Here is a 13,340-nt window from a genome sequence, read left to right as displayed (position 1 = left end):
GAATTTTGCCACTGCTACGGGTTGTAAGTCCCCCATCTTTGAATTGTGATGTTTCCGTGTACAAGTACTAGCAATAAAGTTTTACGAGCCCGTCTTTGAAGTGCAGCGTAAAGCGCTGTAATTAAAATATCCTGCTAATTGTTATTGCGGGGTGTTGCTTGATAGCAATTAGCCCCCAGAGATAGAGAGTTGGGGGGGGGGTTTCCCCAGGTCTGTTGTGTTAGAGATGCAGCTTTCCCAATGCAATTCCGAGCCGTGGGTACCTTCCCACGACCTGCTGGATTTCCAACATTGTTGACAGTTGTATGCACTTCTGTTGGCAATGCTCAAGAGCTCTGGTCTTTCCCTTCCGAAAAATAGCCGAAAAAGAGCGAAAGGAGGTGTCATGCGTGTTATTCCAGTCATGCCACCAAGCTGGATTACAATGAAGGGAAAGAGATAGCACATGTATGTGCTTCAACATATGAGGCCTCTGTCTTGTGGGATGCCGTGTAAATTCTCACGGGGGCCTCTGCTTTCTCGTGTAGGATCCCGTTGTACGAGCCGTGGTGGCGGGGTGGTTAGGATGGAGTATTATTGCAGGCTGAGTCTGCCGACTGCCAGGAGTTCGATCAGGCCGGTAAAATGAGGACCCAGATTATTGGGGGCAAGAGGCTGATTCTGTAAACCACTTAGAGAGGGCTCTAAAGGCACTATGAAGCGGTATATAAGTCTAAGTGCTATTGCTGCTCGCTCCTCCCTCCCTCCCTCCCTCCCTTCCTTCCTTCCGTCCTTCCTTCCGTCCTTCCTAAAGGTTGACTCAGCCTTCCATCCTTCCAAGGTGGGTCAAATGAGGACCCAGATTGTTGGGAGCAAGAGGCTGACTCTAAACCTCTCAAAGAGCTCCAAAGCACTGTGAAGAGGAATATAAGTCTTAAGTGCTACTGTTATTTTTCTTCCTTCCTTCCTTCCTTCCTTCCTTCCTTCCTTCCTTCCTTCCTTCCCAGTGGTTAAGAGTGTAGTGTTGCAGGCTAATTCTGCCCAAGTGCCAGCAGTTCGATCCTAATCAGCTCAAGGTCTACTCAACCATCCACCCTTCCGAGGTGGGTAAAATGAGGATCCAGATTGTTGGGGGCAAGAGGCTGTAAAGACTCTGTAAACCGCTTAGAGAGGGCTGTAAAAGCACTGTAAAGCGGTATATAAGTCTAAGTGCTCTATTGCTCTTCTTTCCTTATCTTCCTTCCTTCCCTCCCTCCCTCCTGTGGTGGAACAGTGGTTAGAAGGCAGGATTGCAGGCTAATTCTGCCCATAGCCAGGAGTTTGAAGCAGTATATAAGTTTAAGTGCTATTGCTACTTTGTTTTTCCCAAAATAAGACATCCCCTGATAATAAGCCCAATCAGGCTTTTGAGCGCATGGCAATAAGGCCAAGCGCTTATTTCAGGGTTCAAAAAAATATAAGACCGGGTCTTATTTTGGGGGAAACACGATATTTTCCTTCCTTCCTTCCTTCCTTCCTTCCTTCCTTCCTTCCTTCCTTCCTTCCTTCCTTCCGTCCTTCCGTCCTTCCGTCCTTCCTTCCTTCCTAAAGGTTGACTTAGCCTTCCATCCTTCCAAGGTGGGTCAAATGAGGACCCAGATTGTTGGGGACAAGAGGCGGACTCTGTAAACCGCTTAGAGAGGGCTGGAAAGGCACTGTGAAGCGGTATATAAGTCTAAGTGCTATTGACTTTCCTTCCTTCCTTCCTTCCTTCCTTCCTTCCTTCCTTCCTTCCTTCCTTCCTTCCGTCCTTCCGTCCTTCCGTCCTTCCTTCCTTCCTAAAGGTTGACTTAGCCTTCCGTCCTTCCAAGGTGGGTCAAATGAGGACCCAGATTGTTGGGGACAAGAGGCTCACTCTGTAAACCGCTTAGAGAGGGCTGGAAAGGCACTGTGAAGCGGTATATAAGTCTAAGCGCTATTGACCTACCTTCCTTCCTTCCTTCCTTCCTTCCTTCCTTCCTTCCTTCCTTCCTTCCTTCCTTCCTTCCTTCCTTCCTTCCTTCCTAAAGGTTGACTCAGCCTTCCATCCTTCTGAGGTGGGTAAAATGAGGACCCAGATTGTTGGGGGCAAGAGGCTCACTCTGTAAACCGCTTAGAGACGGCTGGAAAGGCACTGTGAAGCGGGATATAAGTCTAAGTGCTATTGACCTTCCTTCCTTCCTTCCTTCCTTCCTTCCTTCCTTCCTTCCTTCCTTCCTTCCTTCCTTCCTTCCTTCCTTCCTAAAGGTTGACTCAGCCTTCCATCCTTCTGAGGTGGGTAAAATGAGGACCCAGATTGTTGGGGACAAGAGGCGGACTCTGTAAACCGCTTAGAGAGGGCTGGAAAGGCACTGTGAAGCGGTATATAAGTCTAAGTGCTATTGACCTTCCTTCCTTCCTTCCTTCCTTCCTTCCTTCCTTCCTTCCTTCCTTCCTTCCTTCCTTCCTTCCTTCCTTCCTTCCTTCCTTCCTTCCTTCCTAAAGGTTGACTCAGCCTTCCGTCCTTCCAAGGTGGGTAAAATGAGGACCCAGATTGTTGGGGGCAAGAGGCTCACTCTGTAAACCGCTTAGAGACGGCTGGAAAGGCACTGTGAAGCGGGATATAAGTCTAAGGGCTTTTGCTGTATGAATTCTCACGGATGCCTCTGCTTCCTCACGTGGGATCGTGTGTAAATCCTCTGCTTTCCCCCTGCAGATGCTCCGGTTTCAGAGCTCCACGACCTTCTGTGCAAGAAGCTTCAGCAATGCTCCATCGTCTTCGACTTCCTGGACTGCGTGGCTGACCTGAAGGGCAAGGAGATCAAGCGGGCAGCCCTGAATGAACTGGTGGAGTGCGTGGCCACCAACCGTGGCATCCTCATTGAGCCACTCTATCCCGAGATCATCAAGATGGTAAAAGGCTGGCGGAAAAAACGCAGAAAGTGGATAGCGGGGCAGAGTAGTGGGGCCAGTGGGGTACGATGGGCAGGGTGGGGTAGGAGCCTGAACTCGTATTACAGGTCGTCCTTCACTTAACGACCGCAGTAGAGCCCCGAATGTCTGTTGCTAAGTGAGACAGTAAGTGAGCTTTGCTCCATTTTACGATCGATCTTGTTGCGTTGTTAAGTGAATCACCGCGGTGGTTACATTAGCAACACGGTTGTTAAGTGAATCTGGCTTCCCCACGAACTTTGAAAAGGTCGCAAAAGGGGGATCGCACGACCTTGGGACACTGCACTCGTCATAAATGTGGGTCAAGTGGCCAATTTTGAGATCACGTGACCATGGAAATGCTGCAGCGCTCGTTAAGTGTGAGAGGCGATCCTCAAGTCACTGTTTTCACTGCCGTCGTAACTTTGGGAGGTCGCTAAACGAACCGTTGTAAGTCAAGGTCTCCCTGCAACCAGCCTTCCTGAGTTTTTATATTGATCCGTTGCTCTTTTTTTCTGAAAGTAAGAAGGGGGAAAAAAAAATCCACACGGAAGAAAATGGAACAATGGAATGACTTATCCAAAGCATTACTCATCCTTAAACTTATCAAATTGAAGGTGAGGCTGAATGGAAGATGACAGACAGGCTGTCGAAAGGAAGAAAAGATCCGATCCCTTTTATATCGTTGTTTTCGGGGAATCTTGAGAAGTGAAATTATAACTTCTTTGTCGAAATTTAAATGATAACTTCTTTCAATTTTCACGCCTTTGCAGTTAAATTCTTTGGAGATCTCATCTTAAGATCTTTCAGTCTTCCGATAGTTTAAAAAAAGGGACTGTCAAACCCGAATGTGGGAGCCGCGTTCCATAAAATGCGTTAATTAGTGGGTCGTGCTCATAAACATGCAAGAAACAGCCGACGTTTATTCATTATTCATCGCTTAAATTAGCAAAACAAACGAATGTATAATGGCTCACGGTTTAATCATTTTAAAAAAATTAACCTAAAATGGCACTATGGATGGCTTAGGGAGCCAGTCTGGCGTTGTAGTTTAGGCGCCAGGCTAGAAACCAGGCAAGGGTGAGTTCTAGTCCCGCCTTAGGCACGAAGCTAGCTGGCTGACCTTGGGCCTGTCACTCTCCCTCAGCCCTAGGAAGGAGGCAATGGCAAACCACTTAGAACTAAGGAGAAATTTCCTGACAGTGAGAACAATTCATCAATGGAACAACTTGCCACCAGAAGTTGTGAATGCTCCAACACTGGAAGTTTTTAAGAAGATGTTGGATAACCGTTTGTCTGAAGGGGTGTAGGGTTTCCTGCCTAAGCAGGGGGTTGGACTAGAAGACCTCCAAGGTCCCTTCCAACTCTGTGATTCTATTCTAAAATTCACTTGTGAAAAACCTTGCCAAAAATCCTCCAGGGACCAGTCCAGTCAGTTGCTAGGAGTCAACACTGACCTGAACAAAAAATGGATGTATAATAAAAGCAAAAAACAGTATAACCGAGTTGGGAGGGACCTTGGAGGTCTTCTAGTCCAACCCCCTGCTCAAACAGGAGGCCCTATACCATTCCGGACAAATGGCTGTCCAGTCTCTTCTTAAAAGCCTCCAGTGATGGTGCGCCCACAACTTCTGGTGGCAAGCTGTTCCACGGATGAATTGTTCTCACTGTCAGGAAATTTCCCCTTAGTTCTAAGGTTGAATCTCTCCTGTTGTTTTATTTTTATTTTTTTCTCTTAGGCTTAGCTGTGGATCTGAAGCTTGCGTGGAGTCTGTTTTGGTTAGCTCATTTGACCTTGAAAAGTTGTCTTATTTCGAGGTTTTTGGCTTGGGCTGATCTCTCCCTTCTCCTTCCAGATCTCTGTCAACATTTTCCGAATTCTTCCACCCAGCGAAAACCCCGAGTTCGATCCCGAAGAAGATGAGCCAAACCTGGAACCGTCTTGGCCCCATCTCCAGGTAAGAGGCCTTCTGAAGGCCATGAAATTAATAGCAATAGCATTTAGACTTATCTACCGCTTCATAGTGCTTTCCAGCCCCCTCTAGGTGGTTTACAGAGTGAGCCTCTTGCCCCCAACAATAATCCCGGGTCCTCATTTTAACCACCTCGGAAGGACGGAAGGCTGAGTCAACCTTTAGGAAGGAAGGAAGGAAGGAAGGAGGAAAGGAAAGAAGACGGAAAGGAAGGAAGGAAGGAAGGAAGGAAGGGAGAAAAGGAACAATAGCAGTAGCCCTTAGACTTAAATACCACTTCACAGTACTTTGCAGCCCCCTCTAAGGGGTTTACAGAGTCAGCCACTTGTCCCCAACAATCTGGGTCCTCATTTTACCCACCTCAGAAGGAAGGAAGGCTGAGTCAACCTTTAGGAAGGAAGGAAGGAAGAAAGGAAAGAAGAAGGAAAGGAAGGAAGGAGGAAAGGAAAGAAGAAGGAAAGGAAGGAAGGAAGGAAGGAAGGAAGGGAGAAAAGGAACAATAGCAATAGCCCTTAGACTTATCTACCGCTTCTAGTGCTTTCTAGTGCTTTCCAGCCCCCTCTAAGCAGTTTTCAGAGTCAGCCTCTTGTCCCCAACTATCTGGGTCCTCATTTGACCCACCTCGGAAGGACAGAAGGCTGAGTCACCCTTGAGCCAGTCAGGATTGAACTGCTGGCAGTAGGCAGAGTTAGCATTCTGCACAACTGGGGAGGGGAGGGAGAGAGGGAGGAAGGAAGGAAGGAAGGAAGGAAGGAAGGAAGGAAGGAAGGAAGGAAGGAAGGAAGGATGGAAGGAAGGAAAATTGCAATAGCCCTTAGACTTATATACTGCTTCACAGTGCCTTTACAACCCTCTCTAAGCGATTTACGGAGTCAGCCTCTTGCCCCTCAACAATCTGGGTCCTCATTTGACCCACCTTAGAAGGATGGAAGCTTGAGTCGACCTAGAGCCGGTCAGAATCGAACTGCTGGCAGTGGGCAGAGTTAGCCTGCAACCCTGCATTGTAACAGGAAGGAAGGAAGGACGGGTGGGTGGGTGGAAGGAAGGAAGGAAGGAAATGAAAAGGAAGGAAGGAAACAGGATGGATGAATGGATGGATGGATGGAAGGAAAGAAGGAAGGAAGGGCAATAGCACTTAGACTTATATACCGCTTCATAATGCTTTTACAGCCCTCTCTAAGCGGTTTATGGAGTCAGTCTCTTGCCCCCTAGCAATCTGGGTCCTCATTTTACCCACCTTGGAAGGAAGGCAGGCTGAGTCACCCTTGAGCCGGTCAGGATTGAACTGCTGGCAGTGGGCAGAGTTAGCCTACAACACTACATTCTGACAACTGGGGAGGGAAGGGAGAGAGGGAGGAAGGAAGGAAGGAAGGAAGGAAGGAAGGAAGGAAGGAAGGAAGGAAGGAAGGAAGGAAGGAAGGAAGGAAGGAAGAGCCCTTAGACTTATATACCACTTCACAGTGCTTTCCAGCCCTCTCTAAGCAGTTTACAGAGCCAGCCTCTTGCCCCCAACAATCTGGGTCCTCGTTTTACCGACCTGGGAAGGGTGGAAGGCTGAGTCAACCTTGAGATGTCCCCTTGAGGAGTGGCTGGTGGGCTTGGATGCATTGCTGGCTGGGGGGAAGGGCCTGGTGGGACTTCCATCTTTCCAAGGCTTTGCCTCCCAATGGAAGAAGAAAGCTGAGTTGGATTTGATGGATCCCCCCCCCCCCTCTCTCTCTCTTTCCAGCTTGTATATGAATTTTTCCTCCGGTTCCTCGAAAGTCCAGACTTCCAACCCTCGGTTGCCAAGCGATACATAGACCAGAAGTTCGTGTTGATGGTAAGTGAGAGGGATCTATGGCTAGGAATCATGGTTTGAAGGCTTCCCTCCAGAGGTCGTGGGGGCTCCATCTGGAGGTTTTCAAGAAGAGACTAGGCTACCTTTGGCCTGAAATGGAGTAGGGTCTTCTGATTGGACAGAAGAAGTCTGTCTCCCTTCTGCTCTAGGATTCTATGAGATAAATCAGATGGAGGAAGGGATCTATTTGTCTGTCTGTCTGTCTGTCTAGTTATCTATCTATCCCTCCTTCCTTCTCTCTCTTTTTCTTTCTCTCTCTTTCTCACACACACATTACGTCTCTCTCTCTCTCTCTCTCTCTCTCATCTATCTATATAATCAATAAATCTATCTATCTACCTATATTTCTCTCTCTCTTATCTATCCTATCTATCTTTATTTCTCTCTCTCTTATCTATCTATCATCTATCTATCATCTATCTATCTATCAATCTATCTATCTATCATCTATCTATATCATCTATCTAACTATCATCTATCTATCATCTATCATCTATCTATCATCTATCTATCTATCATCTATCTATCATCTATCTATCTATCAATCTATCTATCTATCATCTATCTATCATCTATCTATCATCTATCATCTATATATCATCTATCATCTATCTATCTATCAATCTATCTATCATCTATCTATCATCTATCTATCTATCAATCTATCTATCTATCATCTATCTATCATCTATCTATCATCTATCATCTATATATCATCTATCATCTATCTATCTATCAATCTATCTATCATCTATCTATCATCTATCTATCTATCAATCTATCTATCATCTATCTATATCATCTATCTATCTATCATCTATATCTATCTATCATCTATCTATCATCTATATATCATCTATCATCTATCTATCTATCAATCTATCTATCATCTATCATCTATCTATCTATATATCATCTATCTATCATCTATCTATATCATCTATCTATCATCTATCTATCTATCAATCTATCTATCATCTATCTATCATCTATCTATCATCTATCTATCATCTATCTATCTATCATCTATCTATCATCTATCATCTATCTATATCATCTATCTATCATCTATCTATCTATCATCTATCTATCTATCATCTATCTATCATCTATCTATATCATCTATCTATCATCTATCTATCTATCATCTATCTATCATCTATCATCTATCTATATCATCTATCTATCATCTATCTATCTATCATCTATCTATCATCTATCTATCATCTATCTATCATCTATCTATCTATCATCTATCTATCTATCATCTATCTATATCATCTATCTATCATCTATCTATCTATCATCTATCTATCATCTATCTATCATCTATCTATCATCTATCTATCTATCATCTATCTATCTATCATCTATCTATCATCTATCATCTATCTATATCATCTATCTATCATCTATCTATCTATCATCTATCTATCTATCATCTATCTATCATCTATCATCTATCTATATCATCTATCTATCATCTATCTATCTATCATCTATCTATCATCTATCTATCATCTATCTATATCATCTATCTATCATCTATCTATCATCTATCATCTATCTATCTATATATCATCTATCTATCATCTATCTATATCATCTATCTATCATCTATCTATCTATCAATCTATCTATCTATCATCTATCTATCATCTATCTATCATCTATCTATCATCTATCTATCTATCATCTATCTATCATCTATCATCTATCTATCTATATATCATCTATCATCTATCTATCTATCTATCTATCTATCTATCTATCTCATCTATCTATCATCTATCTATCTCATCTATATCATCTATCTATCTATCTATCTATCTATCATCTATTATCTATCTATATATCATCTATCATCTATCTATCTATCAATCTATCTATCTATCATCTCTATCTATCTATCTATCTATCTATCTATCAATCTATCTATCATCTATCTATCATCTATCTATCTATCTATCAATCTATCTATCTATCATCTATCTATCATCTATCTATCTATCATCTATCATCTATCTATCTATCAATCTATCATCTATCTATCATCTATCTATCTATCAATCTATCATCTCTCTATCATCTATCATCTATCTATCTATCAATCTATCTATCATCTATCTATCATCTATCTATCATCTATCTATCTATCAATCTATCTATCTATCATCTATCTATATCATCTATCTATCTATCATCTATCTATCATCTATATCTATCTATCATCTATCTATCATCTATCTATCATCTATCATCTATATATCATCTATCATCTATCTATCTATCTATCAATCTATCTATCATCTATCTATCATCTATCTATCATCTATCTATATCATCTATCTATCATCTATCTATCTATCAATCTATCTATCTATCATCTATCTATCATCTATCTATCATCTATCTATCTATCATCTATCTATCTATCATCTATCTATCTATATATCATCTATCATCTATCTATCTATCTATCTATCTCATCTATCTATCATCTATCTATCTCATCTATATCATCTATCTATCTATCTATCTATCTATCATCTATTATCTATCTATATATCATCTATCATCTATCTATCTATCAATCTATCTATCTATCATCTATCTATCTATCATCTATCTATCATCTATCTATCATCTATCTATCTATCAATCTATCTATTATCTATCTATCTATCATCTATCTATCATCTATCATCTATCTATCTATATATCATCTATCATCTATCATCTATCTATCTATCATCTATCTATCATCTATCTATCTATCTATCAATCTATCTATCTATCATCTATCTATCATCTATCTATCTATCAATCTATCATCTATCTATCATCTATCATCTATCTATCTATATATCATCTATCTATCTATCTATCAATCTATCTATCATCTATCTATCTATCTATCAATCTATCAATCTATCATCTATCTATCATCTATCTATCTATCTATCTATCAATCTATCTATCATCTATCATCTATCTATCTATATATCATCTATCATCTATCATCTATCTATCTATCTATCAATCTATCTTTCATCTATCTATCATCTATCTATCTATCCATCCATCATCTATCTATCTATCTATCATCTATCTATCTATCATCTATCTACCTATCATCTATCTATCTATCTATCATCTATCTATCTATCTATCATCTATCTATCTATCATCTATCTATCTATCATCTATCTACCTATCATTTATCTATCTATCATCTATCTATCTATCTAGGCGTTGTGGGTGCTCCATCATTAGAGATTTTCAAGAAGAGACTGGACAGCCATTTCTCTAAAACGATATTGGGTCTCCTGATTGGGCAGGGGTTGGACTAGAAGACCTCCGAGGTCCCTTCCAACACTCTTATTCTGTATTTTCTGTTCTTGTTTGCTCTCTGGAAACTCCTCAACATTCAATGCAGCTTGGTCTGTTGAGATCCAGGATGATCCCTCTAGTGCCCAAATTCTGCATGCTAACTAATTACTATAGAATTTAGATTATTTGAATTAAGTAATTTTTTGTTCTACCTGTTGCAAGGACCATTGAAAGAGAAAAAAGCCTCATGCAGTCATGCAATTATCCCGCTGGCTTCCGGATTTTCTTAACAACTGTATGATTCGCTTAATAACCATAGCAAAATAAGGTACAGGTAGTCCTTGATTTATGACCACAATTGAACCCAAAATTTCTGCTGCTAAGCAAAACAGTAGTTAAGTGATTTTTCTCCTTTTTACAACTTTTCTTGCCAAAGTTCTTAAGTGAGTTATTGCACTTGTTAAGTGACTCTGGCTTCCCCCCTGACTCTGCTTGTCAGAAGGTCGCAGAAAGAGGATCATGTAACCTGTGAATCATGTGATCAGGATGCTGCAACCGTCATAAGTACATTCCAGTTGCCAAGCATTTAAATATTGACCATGTGATCGTGGGGATGCTGCAACGGTCATAAGTGTGAAACAAGGTCGTAAGTCACTTCTTTCAGTGCTTTTGTAGCTGCGGTCACTAAACGAATGCTTGTAAGTCAAGGACTACCCTGGAATAAAATCTGGCCTAGTCATATGATGACTAGCTCAGCAACCAAAATTCTGGTACCAATTGAGGTCATATGTTGAGAATGATCTGCGTGTCCCACCGGTGGCCAGAGGAGCTGGCAGCAGAGTCAGACAGTGAGGAGGTTGGGGAGGAACGTGGGCCAGTCCTGGGGGCTGGGGAAAGCTCGATCAAGGCCTCTGCATCGGAGGCAGAGAGGGAGGTAGACAGCAGCGAGGCACAGGAACAGCTGGAGCCTGTTCCCAGCATGAACAGAGCTGCCAGAAGACAAGAACAACTCAGAAAGCAGGATCGACTTGGGAGTAAAAGCCACACCTTGGAGGTGATTGGCCCCTCCCATAGGAAACAAAAGAGGAGCGAACGGGGAGGGGGCTTCTGCAGGAAACAATTTGTTCTTTCGTTCGTTTCAAGAGTGGGAAGATCTGTCCGTGAATCCCAGAGACTGTGCCAAGTTTGGCCTTGTACTACGTATGGAAACTAGTTATCTGGCAGCTTTCCAAGCGAGATAAGGTCTGTGTTGATAAGTATTCCTCTGAAAGACTGTTTGGACAGGCCTTGCTGACTGTGAATGAAAGGGATTCACAGTCGTGTCAATAAAAGGAGTTTTGCTGGGACCAAGACTCAGCTTCCTGCTTTTTAAAGGAGCCTAAGTCAGAACATGCCTACGCTAGGAAGAGCTTCCCCACGAATGAGAAACGGGCCCAAGGCGAAGATAAAATAACATTCTAAAATTAGGATAGGATGTTATTCTGTAAAAGCATAGACTAGACCAGAACAGAACAGAATAATAGAGTAGAATAGAACAGAACAGAACAGAATAATAAAATATAACAATTCTATTCTTGCCCATTAGGATGCCTTTCTCCAAAATCTTGCCAATGCTCTCTTTTTCTCTTTCGCCCTCCTCCAGCTGCTAGAATTGTTCGACAGCGAAGACCCCAGGGAACGTGAATACCTCAAGACCATCCTTCACCGGGTTTACGGCAAATTCCTGGGCCTCCGGGCGTATATTCGCAAGCAATGCAATAACATTTTTTTGAGGTGAGGGGCTTCTCCGCCTTCGGTTTGCCTGTGTTTTCATCCTGAGCAATCAAGGAGTGTTGTGTGTCGTGTGCAACTTTTTCTAATTTCTAATCTAATCACAAAAATTTCTGACTAATTCCAAGGAAAGAACCTTATCAACTGAGCCTGTAGAGCAGTTTTCAATCTTGGCCACTTTAAGAAGAGTGGACTTCAACTCCCAGAATCCCCCAGCCGGCCTGCTTTAAGAGGGGTGGACTTCAACTCCCAGAATCCCCCAGCCGGCATGCTTTAAGAAGGGTGGATCTCAACTCCCAGAATTCCCCAGCCAGCATGCTTTAAGAAGGGTGGACTTCAACTCCCAGAATTCCCCAGCCAGCCTGCTTTAAGAGGGGTGGACTTCAACTCCCAGAATCCCCCAGCCGGCATGCTTTAAGAAGGGTGGATTTCAACTCCCAGAATCCCCCAGCCGGCATGCTTTAAGACGGGTGGACTTCAACTCCCAGAATTCCCCAGCCGGCATGCTTTAAGAAGGGTGGACTTCAACTCCCAGAATCCCCCAGCCGGCATGCTTTAAGAGGGGTGGACTTCAACTCCCAGAATCCCTCACCAGCATGCTTTAAGAGGGGTGGACCTCAACTCCCAGAATCCCCCAGCCAGCATGCTTTAAGATGGGTGGACCTCAACTCCCAGAATCCCCCAGCCAGCCTGCTTTAAGAGGGGTGGACTTCCACTCCCAGAATCCCCCAGCCAGCATGCTTTAAGATGGGTGGACTTCCAACTACCAGAATCCCCCAGCTGGCATGCTTTAAGAGGGGTGGACTTCAACTCCCCCCAGCCAGCCTGCTTTAAGATGGGTGGACTTCCACTCCCAGAATCCCCCAGCCAGCCTGCTTTAAGAGGGGTGGACTTCAACTCCCAGAATCCCCCAGCTGGCATGTTTTAAGAGGGGTGGACTTCCACTCCCAGAATTCCCCAGCCAGCATGCTTTAAGAGGGGTGGACTTCAACTCCCAGAATTCCCCAGCCAGCATGCTTTAAGATGGGTGGACTTCAACTCCCAGAATTCCCCAGCCAGCATGCTTTAAGATGGGTGGACTTCCATTCCCAGAATCCCTCGCCAGCATGCTTTAAGATGGGTGGACTTCCATTCCCAGAATCCCCCAGCCAGCATGCTTTAAGAGGGGTGGACTTCAACTCCCAGAATTCCCCAGCCAGCATGCTTTAAGAAGGGTGGACTTCAACTCCCAGAATCCCCCAGCCAGCATGCTTTAAGAGGGGTGGACTTCAACTCCCAGAATCCCCCAGCCGGCATGCTTTAAGATGGGTGGACTTCAACTCCCAGAATCCCCCAGCCGGCATGCTTTAAGAGGGGTGGACTTCAACTCCCAGAATCCCCCAGCCGGCATGCTTTAAGATGGGTGGACTTCAACTTCAACCTTCTGGCTAGGGAATTCTGGGAGTTGAAGTCCACCAGTCTTAAAGCTGTCAAGTTTGAAGACCTCTGTCTTAAAGCATGCTGGCTGGGGAATTCTG

At 43.3% G+C, this 13,340-nt stretch overlaps 1 protein-coding gene across 1 annotated transcript in view; it reads left to right on the top strand.

Annotated features, from left to right (window-relative positions):
• The window catches only part of PPP2R5B (protein phosphatase 2 regulatory subunit B'beta), a 48,221-nt gene that overhangs the window by 19,186 nt on the left and 15,695 nt on the right, over positions 1–13,340 (top strand). The window contains exons 2-5 of the mRNA XM_087881267.1: positions 2,693–2,889; positions 4,764–4,865; positions 6,610–6,702; positions 11,696–11,826. Of these exons, the coding sequence (XP_087737393.1) occupies positions 2,693–2,889; positions 4,764–4,865; positions 6,610–6,702; positions 11,696–11,826 (523 nt within the window). The remainder of the gene's footprint in view (positions 1–2,692; positions 2,890–4,763; positions 4,866–6,609; positions 6,703–11,695; positions 11,827–13,340) is intronic.

The sequence above is a fragment of the Pantherophis guttatus genome, chromosome 18 (genome assembly GCF_059756535.1).
Source record: "Pantherophis guttatus breed Tessera chromosome 18, ASM5975653v1, whole genome shotgun sequence".
Lineage (NCBI taxonomy): Eukaryota > Metazoa > Chordata > Lepidosauria > Squamata > Colubridae > Pantherophis > Pantherophis guttatus.
The sequence above is the reverse complement of the archived record's forward strand: the minus strand, read 5'-3'. Positions and strand labels throughout refer to the sequence as shown.